Source organism: Zootoca vivipara, chromosome 7 (genome assembly GCF_965207765.1).
Source record: "Zootoca vivipara chromosome 7, rZooViv2.hap1.1, whole genome shotgun sequence".
Classification (NCBI taxonomy): domain Eukaryota; kingdom Metazoa; phylum Chordata; class Lepidosauria; order Squamata; family Lacertidae; genus Zootoca; species Zootoca vivipara.
The window spans coordinates 44,634,829-44,651,110 of NC_142590.1; the positions used below are offsets into that span (position 1 = coordinate 44,634,829).

Consider the following 16,282-nt stretch of genomic DNA (forward strand, 5'->3'; position numbering starts at 1 on the left):
TACTAGCCTTGGCTGATGGGAGTTTTATCTATTGGTCCCATGCGGTGCTGTGGTTAGGGTAATTTTTATCTCCAAGCAAAGAGCACAATGTATCCAAGGAGGAGGTGGTCCAAAGTTTTTATCAGCCATGCACAGAGAGTGGCATTTATCGGTTAGGACAGGAAAATACTGTCCTATAAACTATATGGGTTGTTGCAATGCTCTCAGTCCTGTATTTAATTTAATTAAGAGTTCTAATATGCCAGTTACTTGTTGGATGTCTGTGCTCAAAATAGACCAGAGGCGTTTTTGCTGCCACCACTTGGGCGTCTACGAGCCCTGCTCCGAGGTGCTGGTTCACTTCTGCCCTCTCTCCACCGCCCCAGACAAGCGAGGGCGCGTGTGCTGTGCGCCTCCCTTCCTAACTTTTCCGGGAGACGTGCTACAGCGCGCATTACGGTAATGTCGGTCCTGCCCCGGCCACGCCCAGCGGGAGCCGTGGGTGGATTCCACAGGCACCAATCATGGGAGCTGGAGAAGGAACCCGGAAGTGGGGAGGAAGAGGCGTGTTGTTCTCCCTGCCAGGACTCGGGAGTAGGGCGGCCGCAGCAGCAGCGCGAGCGGGATGGAGAAGAACGGGCCGGTCGTGTGAGTGGAAGTGAGAGGGCAGGCATTATGCGGGCGTGGGTTCATGGAGTGGGACAAGAGTTTCGCGCAGGGGATGAGTGACATTTGCCGCTTGTTCCCTTGGCCGGGCTTCTGCGTCTTCAGCGGCTGCAGGGAAGCAACACCTCAGCCGCTGACGCCCTTTCTGACATGCAGGTCCACACGTGCAGTACTTGGGGTTGAGCTCGTGTTGCCGGTGCAGGCAGGGGTGACACGGTGGCGAGTTGTCTGCTTTGCGCCGAATGTCGGTGCGCTGAGCACCAGTAGGCAAAGTTTGGGTTAAGAAGCGTTTCCACCTTGCTTTGCACTGCTTTTACCCATTAGACATTAAGATGCAGTGCTACAGAGTATGAGGGGGGAAAAGAGGGGCTCCTTTTTCTCTTTCCCCCTTCCGGCCCGCATTTGAGATGAAACTGCGTGCTGTAAGCAGACATTGCTTACTTCAGTGAGATTCTTTCTTTCAACTGGGTTGCTCTACTTCAGCTTCTGTGATGGTATTACTCTCATTGTGGCTAGCGTCAAAGCACTTTGCAAGCCATTATATTAAGCGTGGCAATACTACACATATTTACTTGAAACTTAGGCTCCACTGGGCTTGATGGACTCTGCTTTTGAAGTAATATATATACTGTACAGTTGTGCTTGCACATGTGGCCATGGCAAACCAGGCTTTTGAACACTGTGCAAGGGCTAAGCCCAAATCTAGTTCTGATCCAAATGACACAGCGTAAAGCGGGGCTTCCCAAACTGTGGTATCTCAACTACCAGCAGTCCATAAACTTCATTCAGGTGGTCCACAGCATGTCTGTTAAATAAAACTAGAAGTAGTCCCCCAAGGGACTAATATATATATAGAATGTAGAACCTGTAGTTCTATGAACTACCTAAGAGGGGAATAACTGTTCCTGTCTGATCATTTAATCCATGATAGTTCCATGGACTGGACTGATGTTTGTGTGTCTTTTTCCCTGTGGCTTCCCTCGGATTGCAATGCAATAGTTTGTTTGATAAAGTAAAACAGTCTGCATCCGTCTTGCAGCAAAGAATATCACAACATGGTAGTGAGAGAGGAAATGGTCTGTACATATTTTTTCCAAGTTTTAGTTAGTGAGTGCCACTTACTACCCTCCCTGGTCATCAATTTAATATTTGAAAGGGGGAGGAGGTAGAGAATCTTCTTTCACCTGGGAGTCACATTATATTGGATGGGTTTTGATAAATGGTCAAACACACCTCTTCACCCACGCCTTTGGATGAGTGGCTGTTTTCTGTTCCCTGATAAGTCTCACAGAATTCCCTGAACTGAAGAATGATACCTTCCTCCGAGCAGCACATGGAGAAGAGACAGAATACACCCCTGTTTGGTGCATGAGGCAAGCAGGAAGGTACCTCCCGGGTAAGTGAAGTGACTGAGGTGTTTGGAGCAAAGATGTTTGGATCTTGTCTTCTTGTCCTTGGGGCTGGGATGGCCTTGAGTTCTGAGAGAGGAGTACGATTATCTGAAAACGAGTAGGAGGAGAGGGAAAGAAGTTCTCAAACCAGAGCCTTCAGAGGATTCTGAAAGCAAGTATCCAGCTATTTGTATCTGCCTGCAAAATGGATCTGGGAGAAACTTCAGCTGTGAAAAGCATTAACAGATAGTGTCCTGTGCCTGGGTTATTTTCCTTGCAAAACCTCTGTAATTGACATAATTAGCCTTTATCCATTTCTGAGGGCCGGTTCCTCTAGTCCACAGATGGAGGGAATCTATGGCCCTCCAGATGTTGCTGGAATCTGACTCCTATCAGTACCACCCAGAATGGTCAATGGTCAGGCATTATGGAAATTGGAGTCCAACAACACCTGGAAGCTCCTAGGTTCCCCACATCTCTCCTCTAGGTTAAGTTGCATTCCTTTTGAGAGGCATCTCCCTGCCACTCCATTTTCTTTCTTTTTCTTTTTTTGCAGAGTTCCGAGAGACGCGAGCAGCTCAGGATTTCTTTGCTACCTGTCGATCACCAGAGAAGTGTTGTGAACTTACTCTGCAGGTGTGTTGTGAACTTATTCTGCAAGTGTGCGAGGTTCCAGGAGGGAGATTTCTCTCTCCCTGCCCCATTCACAATTGAAGGTTATTCCTATTCTGCAGACTGTGGCAGGAGCTGAATATGCCCCAGAGTATAAACTGTGACATTTGCTCCCACAAGATGGTCACCAGCATAGTTTTACAAGAGGCTCCCCAAACTCACCATCTCATCTGCCTTTCTCTAACCAATTTCATTTGTCTCTTCCATCTAAATAGCAAAACTGAAAAAAGCAGTTATTGACTTGGGTTTTAATATCCTCCTTGCTGTATTTGCTATTCAGTTGCATGGGCATTTTATATATTTAGGTCAGGGGTGGAGAACTTCAGATCCAGGGACCAAATGTGGCCTTATCTGTCCCTTGGGACTGTCTCTGCTTCACACCCTTCTTTTTGTCTGGCTGGAATGTGTAATGAGCTCTGATAATGCTTCTTGCTTGCCTGGGTGGAGGAGAGAGAGGGGTGTGTAGAAACCCCTTGCTCATTGTGCAAAGGGAAAACTTACATTTGTTGCTCTGCTTACTTTTGTCTCTGCCTTGTGGCTCTCAGGCTAAAAAACACACACCACCGCCCCAGTTTTTAGAAGCATTGCAGACTTCTTCATTAGATGTATCTAAGCATTCTTCAGGATATAATTTGATATGTTGTTCTACACAGTTCCTTGAATATAAAAGCAATAGTTTCCATGGATGGAAATCAACATAGTGAGAAGTAGGCTGTTCAAAGTGGAACGAGGTCTGCTTGCACAATGGGACTTCTCTTCAGCTCCCGTCCACATGCCCTCTAAACCTAATCTGAACTGTTTCCCCAATCTTCCAGATCAGGTTTTGAGGGGAGTAGGGGAGGGGAAGTGCTCATTTTACTCATGCAACAACTTAGCTGAATTCCACCCCATTTTGCGATGAATGTGTTGACCCCAGCAGTCACAAATGAAAATGCATCTGTTGGCTTGAAATATGAATGAGGGATTGTGATAAAATATGAAATATAGGTATATAAGTAATAAGTTATTACCACAAATGTAAAATTACTAACAGAACATTATAATTTTGATAAATGCATTTTTGTGTTTCTTTCAATACAGTATAAATATTTTAAAAAGAAATACAAAAGAAAGGGCTGACTAGCTAAAACATGCAGTGGTACCTTGGTTCCCGAACGGCTTAGTTGTCTAACAAACCGGCTCCTGAATGCCGCAAACCCGGAAGTAAGTTATTTGGAAGCCAAATGTCTGACATGGCTCCATGGCTTCCGCTTGAGTGCAGGAAGCTCCTGAAGCCAATCAGAAGCCTTGGTTTTCGAATGGTTTCGGGAGTCAAACAGACTCCTGGAACGGATTAAGTTCGAGAACCAAGATACCACTATACTTCAGAAAGTCTTGGCCACTCTACTACAGTCATACCTCGGTTTAAGTACACCTCGGTTTGAGTACTTTCAGTTTAAGTACTCCGCGAACCCGTCTGAAATGGATTAATCCACTTTCCATTACTTTCAATGGGAAAGTTCGCTTCAGGTTAAGTATGCTTCAGGTTAAGTACGGACTTCCAGAACCAATTTCACTCATACTTTGGGTTAAGCACGCTTCAGTTTAAGTACTCCGCGGACCGTCTGGAATGGATCAATCCACTTTCCATTACTTTCAATGGGGAAGTTCGCTTCAGGTTAAGTACAGACTTCCGGAACCAATTGTGTACTTAAACCGAGGTACCACTGTACAGTCATACCTTGACATCCGAATGACTCGACATCCGAACAACTCGACTTCTGAAGTCAACAACCCCGGAAGTCTTTTTGCCGCGCGTGCGGTTGGCGCATGCGCAGAAGCGCAAAATCGTGCTTCACGCATGCGCAGAACGGGCGCTTCAACAACCGAAGACTTCGACTTACGAAGACGGCCGCGGAACGGATCGTCTTTGTAAGTCAAGGTACCACTGTAATAGGAAACTGATATTTCCACTGTGACTGTCACTCTTTCCCTCACACAGACAGTGCTTGGCTGAGCAATATTGGCTCTGTTGGGTGTTTCATGTAGTAGGAAGGGTAGCAGGGTGTGTGCATGAAGCCTCTGCCCCAGTGTCGCTACATGTTGGCTCTATTCTGAACACATTCATTTGAACTTGCTTAAAACATCCATGACTCGAACCCTGATAAGGCAGAGGTCCTGACTGCAGTGAGGCTTCTAAGTGCATTCCTATGAATAAGAACGTAAAGAAGAGTCAGGCTGGGTCAGGCCAAGGGCCCATCTAGTCTTGCATCCTGTTCTCACGATGGCCAACCAGATACCTGTGGGAAACCCATGAGCGGGACATGAGCTCAAGAGCCCTCTTTTCTCCTGCAGCTCCCTGTAACTGGTATTCAGAAGCATTGCTGCCTCCGCCCATGAAGGCAGAGCCTAGCCCATTGTGGCTAGTAGAATGCCCTTAGAAACTGTCTTCAGATCTTCATGCTCAGCTTCTAAAGATCTGAAGCTTCCACATGGGGATGGGGAGGTTGGAGGGGGGGGGCTAACATGCAAGGCCCCCCATACACACAGTTTTGAATGCCTGGCAGTGGACTATTGGTACATGTGCACAGATTTCCTAATTCAAAATACAGTAGAAGCATTTGATCTGAGTCTGTGTGCTTTCAAATCACAAAGGCACGTTGTACGCTCCAGCAATGTCCTGAAAGACAGATGATGCAGACCCATTTCCTTCTCAAATAACATGCATCTGTGCAGCTTGCTTTCCCTTTGTCCTTTTATAATGTGTCTACTTCTCGGACCTCCTCCCTTTCTCTGCTTTTGGCACTTTCATGTTCTCCCCATGTTCTTTTTTGCAACATCATTACAAATATTTCTATTAAGTCTATTTTAGTAACATTCATTAACAACCTCCCCCCCCCCCACGCACGGCACTGTCTTTCTCTTCAAAAATGTTATTAATGGCTTAACGTTTATTCCTTTTTGTTCAGTTGTAAAAGAAACCCCAAAATTCTATGCGCAGCTGACTGCTTGAGGAATTCTTCCGCCTCTTTTTTTAAAATAAATAAATAGATTGTATTTATACAGTGCTTCCTTCTGTTTTGCCTCACTTCGTTATACAACCTGCCAATATGTTTTTCAGTGTTCATTGTCCATCTGACAGCACACCTGTAAACATTACTGTATTTTTTTAATGTTCATGAGTCTCTCTCTCTCTCTCTCTCTCTCTCTCTCTCTCACACACACACACACACACGCTTTCTCTTTTTCTACACATTCTAATCTCATTCTGTTTTGGACTGTTTCAGCTTTTGAGTCAACTTGAACAGATTATCGTTTTGGTTCTTATTATCTTTGTAATCTTTTCCTGCCATTAAAAATAAAATCAAAGCGCCTTTATTTTTGCAGTTTTGAATACTAGAATCCTTTTCTTTTTAAAACATTTCCAAGAACTGTGGGGATTGTGGACTGAGAACACATTCTTTGAACTCCAAGCCCCCCCCCCCCAATCTCCTGCCTTAAGCCCTGTCTATCCTGAAGGGAAACAAGTGGCAAGCAAGTTCTGTTTTATATGCATAGCCATTGTCCGTCTTTTTTTGGGGGGGGGTGTAGAGAGGAGCTCCACAAACCAACATTGTCGTGCGTATTGGTGTCTGTGTATCAGTGCAGTTTTCCTACATATCTGTACTTAAAAAGGATTCTGGGAAAGACAGGAATGGATTCCCTGCATACCCTCCAGCACACGGGAACCTATTTATGCCTTTCCCCATGTCCCATGCTATGCTCCACATACAGCACACCCACTTTACCTTTACAGGGAGCAATACTTCCTCACTGGCTGAATTTGAATATTTTGAAAATGCGGGTGGCGCTGTGGGTTAAGCCTAGGGCTTGCCAATCAGAAGGTCGGTGGTTCGAATCCCCGTGACGGGGTGATCTCCCGTTGCTCAGTCCCTGCTCCTGCCAACCTAGCAGTTCGAAAGCATGCCAAAGTGCAAGTAGATAAATAGGGACCGCTCCAGCGGGAAGGTAAAAGGCATTTCCGTGTGCTGCTCTGGTTCTCCAGAAGCGGCTTTGTCATGCTGGCCACATGACCTGGAAGCTGTACGCCGGTTCCCTTGGCCAATAACGCGAGATGAGTGCCGCAACCCCAGAGTCAGTCACGACTGGACCTAATGGTCAGGGGTCCCTTTACCTTAGCATAATGGTGGTAAATCAGGGGAGATGTGGACTCAGAGGGCCAATAAGCCCAGGCTGCAGGAAGATCATCTTGTGCAGTACACAGGCAGAACTGTATCATTGTCTGCTGAAAATCTAGGCTGCAGGGTTTGGACTGCAAATTGGAATGTCTGCAACACCACTGCCTGGCATTCTCTTTTGTGAAGGAGGGGCTGTAGCACATGGTTAGAGCATGTGTCTTGCACACAGACGGTCCCAGGTTCAATCCCCATCATCTCCAGGTAGGACCGGACTCCTACCTGACTCCTGGAGAACAGTTTCCAGTTAGTATAGATAGCACTGAGCTAGATGGACTAGTGGTCTGATTCAGTATCCTATGTTCTGATTCAGCATCCTATGTTTTGGTGTTCATATGTTACATCTATAATGCACTAGCTTTTGGGCCTCAGCAGAAATCTTGCCCTCCTTCCCCGCTCCAGTTTTCCCTTGATTCTGAGTTTTCAGGCTTACTGCCTTTGTATTTTCAAATATTTCCTCTCTCCTATGAGAGAGTGGTCCTCTTTCTACGCATGTGTAATTTCTAGCTTAAAAACGGGGCAGGGCACCCTCTACAAGGTCTCTGTGTTATTCTTCCTTCCAGCCTCTACGACGCTTTCCTCTCGATGCTGCCATCATCTTCTCAGACATCTTGGTGGTGCCCCAGGTAAAAGATGCTGGACATGGGGAGGTGCGGTGGGGGGAGGCTGTACCACTTATAGAAAGAAATTTCTTAACATCCTGCCGTTTTCCTAGGCGCTAGGCATGGAGGTAGTGATGGTGCCTGGCAAGGGACCCACCTTCCCTGAGCCACTGAAGGAAGTCGAGGACCTGCTGAAACTCCGCCAGAAAGTGGATGTGGCAGCAGAGCTTGGCTACGTCTTCCAGGCCATCACGTTGACACGGCACAAATTGGAGGGGAAGGTGCCCTTAATCGGCTTTTCTGGAGCCCCAGTAAGTACAGTTCTTTGTAAATGGGCGTCTCCCAAAGAGGCTCTGTGTCATTCCCTAAAAATGATGGTGGGCGCTGGAAAATGTTGGGGTGTGCTGGTCATCTGTGCCGCTGCATGAGGCCAGGTGGATTCTGGGTACCATGGATTTGTAGCTGCAGCATTTGACAACCTCTGCGGAGGAGAGAGTGTAATGGGCGATGTCACTTACAGGCTGGCATATTTCACGCTCTCTCCTAGTAAGGCCATTGAGTCCCCGACTCCCTGCCTTAGCTTGCTGCTGCTCAAACACTGACTTCATAGGATGATATTTGTGGAACTAACTGATGGATGGCAGGTGGCTGAGAGAGGTGGCTTTTCTATGCCTTCCTTTCCAGCATTCTCTGCTGGGCAGGGAAGGCTCACTGGAAAGAGTGTGCCAAGTATCTCCTTAAGGTATTGCTTAAAATAAGTATGTTGCATTTCATATAGGTGAACATTAAAAATTGTCATGCATTTGACTGATTACAGTTGGCCAAAAGTCAACTTAAGAGCGGAAGCATCAAAGCTTGGGCATTTTAGTTTTGGGGCAGGAGAGGCAACTGCATGACATCTTTAGAAGTGAATAGCGTCAGTTAAGGCAAATACAGCTTCTGGTTAGTAGGAATCCAGAGGGGTTGAGTCCTGGTTCTGAACTGAACAAGTAACCTGATATGTTGTGAACCGCCCTGAGATATGCAGGTGAAGGCCAGTATGTAAATTCAATAAATGAAATAAGAAGAACAGAGCTGCCTCACAGTTTCTGCAAGAACCACTTGCCTTGGGTATGGTGAGGCATTGCAACAAGTGCTTTTGAGTTCATGCCTGCTTTCACTTTCTGCTTATTGTCTGCTTCCTAGTGGACACTGATGTCCTATATGATTGAAGGTGGTGGCTCCAACACAATGGCCAAAGCCAAGGCCTGGCTCTACCGCCACCCTGAGGCCAGTCGCCGTCTACTCACGTTATTGACTGATGTAATTGTCGATTACCTGGTGGGGCAGGTGGCTGCAGGCGCTCAGGTGAGTGGAAGAAGAAAGTGGCATCATCCTGCTTGAGAAGAGCTGTAGACTCCTGGGCAGCTCCTGCCCACAAGCTTTCAGGCATAGCTGTAAGTTGGACAAATTTGCCACTCATTTTTCAAGGCACTATTGAGATACCCTTCGTCTTCTACAGCCTTAAGACAAATGAGATCTGGGAAAAAGCTTACTTTAGGAAGGTAAAGGGTGTCAGCAATAAATCAGTAGTGCCATGCCGCTGATCACAATATTATCATGTAACCTTTTATTACAGAATCCAATCACTTTGTTTTTAGGAATATGCTTTTAGCCCTCGTGGTTGCAAATAAAAGAAAAGGAAACCAGCTTTCCTCTGTTGTCAAAATTGATGCCTGATGGCACTCTGCATAACTCAGCAAACTTATCCTCCTCCCCAAGATCATGCCAGCTGGCTTCAGCCCTCCCTGGTTTTATTCATTCAGCACTAAGGTGACAATGGGCTATGCATATGATTGGGGAGCATGGCAGGGTTCCCAATCATGGGGACAAGCACTGTGCACCAGATGCTGCCTCTTGCATTAAGTGGAATGCATGGGAGGTGGGGTCAGCTGGTGCGATTCCTACCCCCTCCACACATTCACATAACTTACGGATGGAACATGAGAAGAAGTAGCCTTCCAGCTGATTTCCTTAGCTTGTGACAACCTCCTAGAGCACAACCTTTTAGATGATGATGATGAGAATAAGGACTGTAAATTAACTCTCTCATCTTATTCATATGTACTCAGAAGTAAGCCCCACTGGCATTCTTCCGCCCCCGTGTGATTTACTTCCAAATAGGGGGTTTAGGATGGCAGCCTAAGGCAGTTTAATTATAGCATTGGTTCCAGTTGAAGAATTCTAGATTGTTTATTGGAATCGCTTGCCTTGTGTCAGGAGAGAGTGGATTAGGGGGGAAATGCATTGTTCTGTGCCAGGCGTGGGCAAACCTTTTTGGTGCCAAGGGCAACCTTTCTCTGGGGTGTGGGTGAGTGGAGGAGGCCCACTTGTGTGCTATGGGGAAGGAACAGTCCTTTCTGATATTTGTAGAAGAGTTGCACTTAAGAGGGAGAGATGTCAGCCAAGAGCAGGCATCCCCAAACTTCGGCCCTCCAGATGTTTTGGACTACAATTCCCATCTTCCCTGACCACTGGTCCTGTTAGCTAGGGATCATGGGAGTTGTAGGCCAAAACACCTGGAGGGCCGCAGTTTGGGGGTGCCTGGCCAAGAGGGATGCTGATTCCTTGGTGCTGTCTCTCTTGGCAGGCTCTACAGCTTTTTGAGTCCCACGCAGGACACCTGGGGCCAGAGCAGTTTTCAGAGTTTGCCCTCCCTTCCATCCGTTCCATTGCCAAGCGAGTGAAGAGCAAGCTACGGGAAGACGGCCTGCCTCTGGTGCCCATGGTAAGAGACAGATCTCTTGGGTTCCTTTTGGGATTCTTAGGATCAGCAGATCTTGGAGCTGGAAGGACTGTTGATGTTTTCTGCTCATCCTAAAAACCAATACCACATGGTGGTATTAAAGAAGCAGCCACGGAAGGCCACTCCATCTGTCCATACCAAGGGTAGGACAGAAGGCCTTTGGGAGCTGCCTTCCAGAAGTCATATAGATGGGCAATATTGGTGTATGTATGGGCATCTCCTCTAGTGTGCCTTGTGCACAATTAAATGCAGAGGACCATGATGCCACAAGGCTGCAAGGAAATTCTTGTAGAGTCAAAAGGAGAGCAGAGGATAAGGTGATAGCAGGACTGCGTATCCTTCTCTTAAGTCAGGCTCCTACTGTAAGAATTGGGGAGCAAGAAAATTCTACCCTCTCTAAAAAACAAAAGTTTCCCCCAACTCATACTGATTAAAACAAAACAAAACAAAATCCTTCCAGTAGCACCTTAGAGACCAACTCAGTTTGTCATAGGTATGAGCTTTCGTAAGTGTGCATGCACACGAAAGCTCATACCTATGACAAACTTAGTTGGTCTCTAAGGTGCTACTGGAAGGATTTTTTAATTTTGTTTTGACTGCATCAGACCAACACGACTACCTACCTGTAACTCATACTGATTAGATAGGGTGGGCTACGAATTTTCCTAAATCCTGGGGAAGTTTGGCTTTTGGCATCTATTTACTAGTACTGTGCACACCTATGTGCTGGAGGTTACTCCTTAACACACTCAGTACTCAGTTTGATAATCTGGGGCATCCCTACCTCTGCATTGCGAAGGAGTATAGCTCTGGGATAAAGCTCAGGATATGCACGTGGGAGGTGCCAGGTTCAAATCCTTGCATCTTCCATTGAAAGGACAAGGTAGCAGGTTTCCAAGCCCTAAATGGCCTCTGCCCAGTATACCTGAAGGAGCGACTCTACCCCCATTGTTCAGCCAGGACACTGAGATTCAGCACTGAGGGTCTTCTGGTGGTTCCATCACTGCGAGAAGTGAAGTTACAGGGAACCAGGCAGAGAGGGCCTTCTCAGTCGCTGCGCCCATCCTGTGGAACGCCCTCCCAGAAGACATCTGAAGGCAGCCCTGTATAACAGAGTTTTCCAAACTGTGTTGTGACATGTTAAGTGTGTCAGCTGCAGTGTGTAGTTTTGCCGTGCAAACACTCTATTCACTCCTCCCAGGGCTGGAAAGGGGTTTAGTTTAACCTCTGGTTTGCTAGTAAAGATGAATTACTGTTGCTAGTAAAGATGAATTACGAACTGATGCATGTCTAAAAAGCATGTCACCAACACAAAAAGTCTGGAACGCTCTGCTGTACTGTACTGTATTGGGAAGCTTTTTAAGCTTTAAGGTTTTATTATGTTTTTATGTTGGAAGTCACCCAGAGTGGTTGGGGCAACCCAGCCAGATGGGCAGGGTATAATAATAATAATAATAATAATAGGAAGGAAGGAAGGAAATAAATAAATCTGAGACCCTGGAGAGGTATTGCCAGTCAAGGAAGATGGTGCAAACTTGGTCTGACCTGGCTCATAAGGCAACTTCTCAAGTTCCTGTGGGATAGCAGGAACAGCAGTATTGACCGGAAATGAAGGAATCCTGCAGAAGGAACTTCCTGTGCTCCTAGATTATATACCAAGCTGTGGACAGCTTGGAGGGGATCTGCCCCACACAACCTCCCTTGAAATCACCTGCATTCCAAGCCAGTTCTGGGATGGCAGGAGGGGTGGTGATGGAAGATATTCCAGGCTGGAGGTATCTCTTAGGCTGCCTGCTGCCTGTCCCCAGTCCCTGTTTTCTGTCTTTCCTTCTAGCTTGGGGCTGATGTGTCTGTGTTAAGGAGAACCCCACCTTTCGAAATCAAAAGCAAAGTACAGTGTTGTAGTAGTCCTGTTTCACCACTAGAAGGCAGCCAAGTAATGAAGCAATGCCAACTGGGCAAGCCAGAGCGGTCAAGGACCTGCCTGCATATAGAAACTTCTCCGTTGTCCTGTTCCCCACTTTCCCATCGTGCACCAAGAGAAGCTCTGCTTGTTTGTGCATGTGAACGTCTTACAATGGAGGAGACATGTTGCCCTCCAGATTCTGCTGGATTCCTAACTCACAGGTGCACTAGTACCGGCCAGGGATGGTGGCAAAGGTGGCCAGCATGCATCTAGGGGGTCACAGGTTCCCCATTCTTGCTTTGGTGTCAAGCACGCAGCCCTGCCCACCACGTTGTCCTGTTTCTCTGTCTCCTCCCTCAGATCATCTTTGCCAAGGATGCGCATTATGCCCTGGAGGATTTGGCACAATGTGGCTATGAGGTGATTGGCCTGGACTGGACCATCTCCCCCCAGGCTGCTCGGTGAGAAATGGCCTTCCATAGGGACTGTTAGGAGGGTTGGTAGGATTTCTAGAGTGCTTTTGCCAATATCAGAATCTTTTCGTTTCACATAAATTTTACTTCATACGGTATTGTGGATACAACAACTACTGGCTAAGTGGAATGGACTGGGGATGGTTAATAAGGGGCTTATGTAAAGTACTAAGGAGCCAGCAGTTTATAAGTGCAGGGAGCTCCTCCATTGAATTGCCACCATGAAGAGCCAAACCCTGCTCACATGCAGCAGTTGGGAAACAGAGAGCTGATGGTTTCATGCAGCTAGAGCTGAGTGAGCCCCCCAGCCAAGATGATCTTTGCAACGTCTTCTAAGACTAGAGGCCAGTTTCCCAGGATGGTGGGTAGCAAGTAAGACTGTGCAGCAAACGGGGCAAAATGTCTCACTGTTATGCCTTAGGAAATTAGTTCTCTCCAGCTTTTCAGAAGCAAGGAAATGGTATTGTTTTGTGACCTGATATGATAGCTGTCTTCCAATATCTGAAGACTAGAAGCAGTGGCGGAGCTTCATGCTCCAGCACCGGGGGGGGGGGGGCAGAGAGCAGGCAGGGGCGGGGCTGGCCACCTGTAGGGGCATGGTGTGCGCCTTGGGGGTGGGGCACATCACCTGCAGGGGTGTGGCTCCCAGCGCAGGCAGGAAAGGACAGCTGCAATGGCACCCTACAGGGATCACACTGCCGGGTGCGGTGCGCTCCCCCCCCCACTCCTCTTCCTCTGCCAGTGACTTGAAGACTCTCAGGGTCCCTTTCCAAATCTACAATTCTGTGGTTCTATCACGTGTCATTAGAAGAAGGTGGAACAAAGTAATTTTCACTCTACTGTTTCAGGAAGCAGGGCTAGAGGGAATGAGTGGAAACCATAAGGAAGCAGAATTTTGGCTAAATCTTGTTAGAAATGTCCTAATGGGAGGAGCTTGGCAGTGAGCTCTTCTTTGCTAGAGGCTTCCAACTCCAATATTTTATGACTTTGCAACATAAGTACAACCTGGATAAGTTTAATTAGGTACAACTTTCTAACTAGGGCTAGCCAGATACATCAGAATTAGACCCAAAAGGCACCTGGGACACAGGTGTCAAGTAGATGTAGGCAACCATCATTAGCTCTTACGGCTTCCAACCATTGCTCTTCCTGTTTTAAAACCATCTGATTTCGTAAGTATCTCTTGTGATGAGGAGGAGCTACATCTTGCTCTGGTGCCTACAATTATCTCCCCTCAACCTCCAGAGCAGGTACTGATATTTTGTTTGTCTTTGTTGCAGTCAGCGGATCGGGAAAGACATTACCTTACAAGGGAATTTGGATCCATGTGCCCTCTATGCACCAAAGGTAAAGGGGCAGGTGTCACAAGCCCCCTAGACAAACGTCAGGGAACCTTTCTTAGGGCTAAGGTCATGTTACTCCAGTGGAAAGCTGTTGGTGGGGGGGGGGGCACATTTCAGTAATGGGCAAGGTTGGATCTAACACACAAAGCCACAGGATGCTCCTGGTTAGCAAACAATGGACTGTCTGCCCCGAGTCTCCCCCCCCCCAAAAAAATCCAATACACTGTAAGTTAGCCTAGGTTGGTTGCTTCAACTGTCTTGCCCTGCTGATTCTTCTTCGCTTTTGTCAGGAGAAGATTGGGGAGCTGGTGAAGAAGATGGTGGAAGGCTTTGGCTCCAAGCACTACATTGCCAACCTGGGTCATGGTTTGTATCCTGACATGAACCCAGAGCATGTGGGGGCCTTTGTGGAAGCTGTACATAGGCACTCTCGCCATCTCAACAAATGTTCCTGAAGACTTGGGGAGCCGGATGGAAAATGGACAAAGCATCAAAGAGACTGTAGCAAGAGAGGATCATGTTTGTGAGTGCTGGAGAGCCAGTCACCAGGACTGATAGAAAGAACAAGGATGTGGGTTTGTAATAGCACACTATTAAAATGCTTTCCACTCAGAATGGCACAATGCTTGGGGTGATGGGTGGGTTGTAGAGGGGGAGAGAATGTATGGTCTTGGGCATTTCCTGAAGCACTCAATGCTTTTGATCCTGCCTTTATCCCTACACACTACAAAGCTTATTTGAGAAAGGGGTGGATCCTTTTATTGACATTTTCTTGCCCCTTCCAACCAGGGGCTAGATGTGGCCTTTCTTATGCTCTGTCCTCCACAGCGGAGTACGTTTTTTGCCATTTAACATAGGTGGGTTAGGGTACCTTGTATCCCCCAATTGCTCAGTTTGGGGCCCTCTTCAGCAATAGCCACGTGTCTCTACGATGCGCTGTCCATGCGCCATACCACAAAGTGAAGTATTTACAACAGTTTCCCATCTGGATTAACAATCCAGCACATGGTGTTTAGTTAAATGATTGAATCTTCCTCTGCTTTGGTGCTGCTGTTCTGGCTTAGTCAAAGTCTGCATATGCACAACCCACTCAGGAAGGATGAGCGACCGTGTCCTTGCTGCTGAACAGCCGACCCAGGAATAAGTGGAAAAGACTCTTGTGATGTTTATTCTCAATATGAACATGCTGTGCTGCACTGCGCCTCACTCACTGCTGTTCATTATCCCGCAACAGCTAAGCAGGTTCCTCCAGTAAAGAAACCCAGCCTTCCTTTTCCTATATCTCTGCTGCCATAGTGATGACTGTGTCTGCCTCAGCATTCAGCCTGGTTGCATCTGACAGTTATCAGCCGCGTGTCATGATAAGGAAACATGTTTATAGAAGACACAAGCAGCACCAGCCCCCTCAGAAAGTGTGTTGCTTGTGTGTGATATGTAAACACACCAGCGGATGCTTTTCTTAGAACCTGGAATAACTATGGTGGTTAAGGCAATGATAGCTTTGTTAACAGGTATTTGGGAAGGGGATGCTACAGTGTTGAGGCTGCAGCTAGTAAAGTTGGCATCAGCAGCTAAGAGGAGCAAGGCTCTTGCAGAGACCTGTTAGGTTTTTTTTCTACACTGCTGTTTACATAACACCGCCATCTTCAGCAGTTCAGATAAAAGAACAAAACCAAAGAAGCGTTCATCAGCTAGCAGAAAATAAAGCTCAAGCCTTAAAATTGAAGCAATGAGAGTCTGACTCTTCAGTCATATATGGAAAGCAAGTGCCAGTAACACTGCTTTCTTTGCCTGCCGAACCACCCTCAGGGATGGCCTAGTTTTACCTCCTTTGAGAAGGAATTCCTCCAAAGTGCTGCCACACACAAAAATCTTCTGTTGGCAGGACATATAGCAGGGCCTCCAAAGAGGACTTCAACCTACAGCCATGTTCTGATTGCGGATGGTGGAAAGTGTGAGAGAGAGGTTTTTTCGGGTTTCATGGCCCTAAGCCACAATCATCACAGATGTTACGCCAATGTATCCCACTGTATATCAAAGATCCATACTCTCTTTATAGGATTGTTTCTGCACAAGAAGTATATTCCATCTGAGGCAGAGGGTACTGGCATATAAATATTTGCTGGTAAAGTAACTGGAGCCTCAGTACAGGAAGAGGCAAAAGCCACATGTGGTTCTTTCCAGACCAAAAGGATTGCAAGGCTGGTGGTTTAACAGGCATGTCCAACAGGTAGATTGTCATCTACTGGTA

At 46.9% G+C, this 16,282-nt stretch overlaps 1 protein-coding gene across 4 annotated transcripts; it reads left to right on the forward strand.

Annotated features, from left to right (window-relative positions):
• Window positions 1–488: 488 nt before the first annotated feature.
• Window positions 489–14,643, forward strand: UROD (uroporphyrinogen decarboxylase). Of its 4 annotated transcripts, none has more exons than XM_035122632.3 (10): window positions 489–637; window positions 1,929–2,041; window positions 2,593–2,672; window positions 7,486–7,548; window positions 7,638–7,835; window positions 8,710–8,871; window positions 10,154–10,291; window positions 12,576–12,676; window positions 13,969–14,035; window positions 14,322–14,643. In XM_035122632.3, exons 1-10 carry the CDS (start codon window positions 504–506, stop codon window positions 14,484–14,486), a joined length of 1,221 nt encoding a protein of 406 aa, XP_034978523.3. In that variant the 5' UTR covers window positions 489–503; the 3' UTR covers window positions 14,487–14,643. The 4 variants fall into 4 exon arrangements, with proteins under 4 accessions (XP_034978523.3, XP_088529378.1, XP_034978522.3 ...); XM_035122631.3 differs by having other exon boundaries at window positions 563–627; XM_088673252.1 differs by lacking the exon at window positions 10,154–10,291.
• Window positions 14,644–16,282: the final 1,639 nt, after the last annotated feature.

Bases quoted from the DNA above. Each gene is read 5' to 3' on its own strand.
- UROD (XM_035122632.3), top strand. From the start codon at position 504: ATGGGAGCTGGAGAAGGAACCCGGAAGTGGGGAGGAAGAGGCGTGTTG. The intron at 2,042-2,592 runs GTAAGTGAAGTG...CTTTTTTTGCAG, and splicing joins AGCAGGAAGGTACCTCCCGG to AGTTCCGAGAGACGCGAGCA. The intron at 8,872-10,153 runs GTGAGTGGAAGA...CTCTCTTGGCAG, and splicing joins AGGTGGCTGCAGGCGCTCAG to GCTCTACAGCTTTTTGAGTC.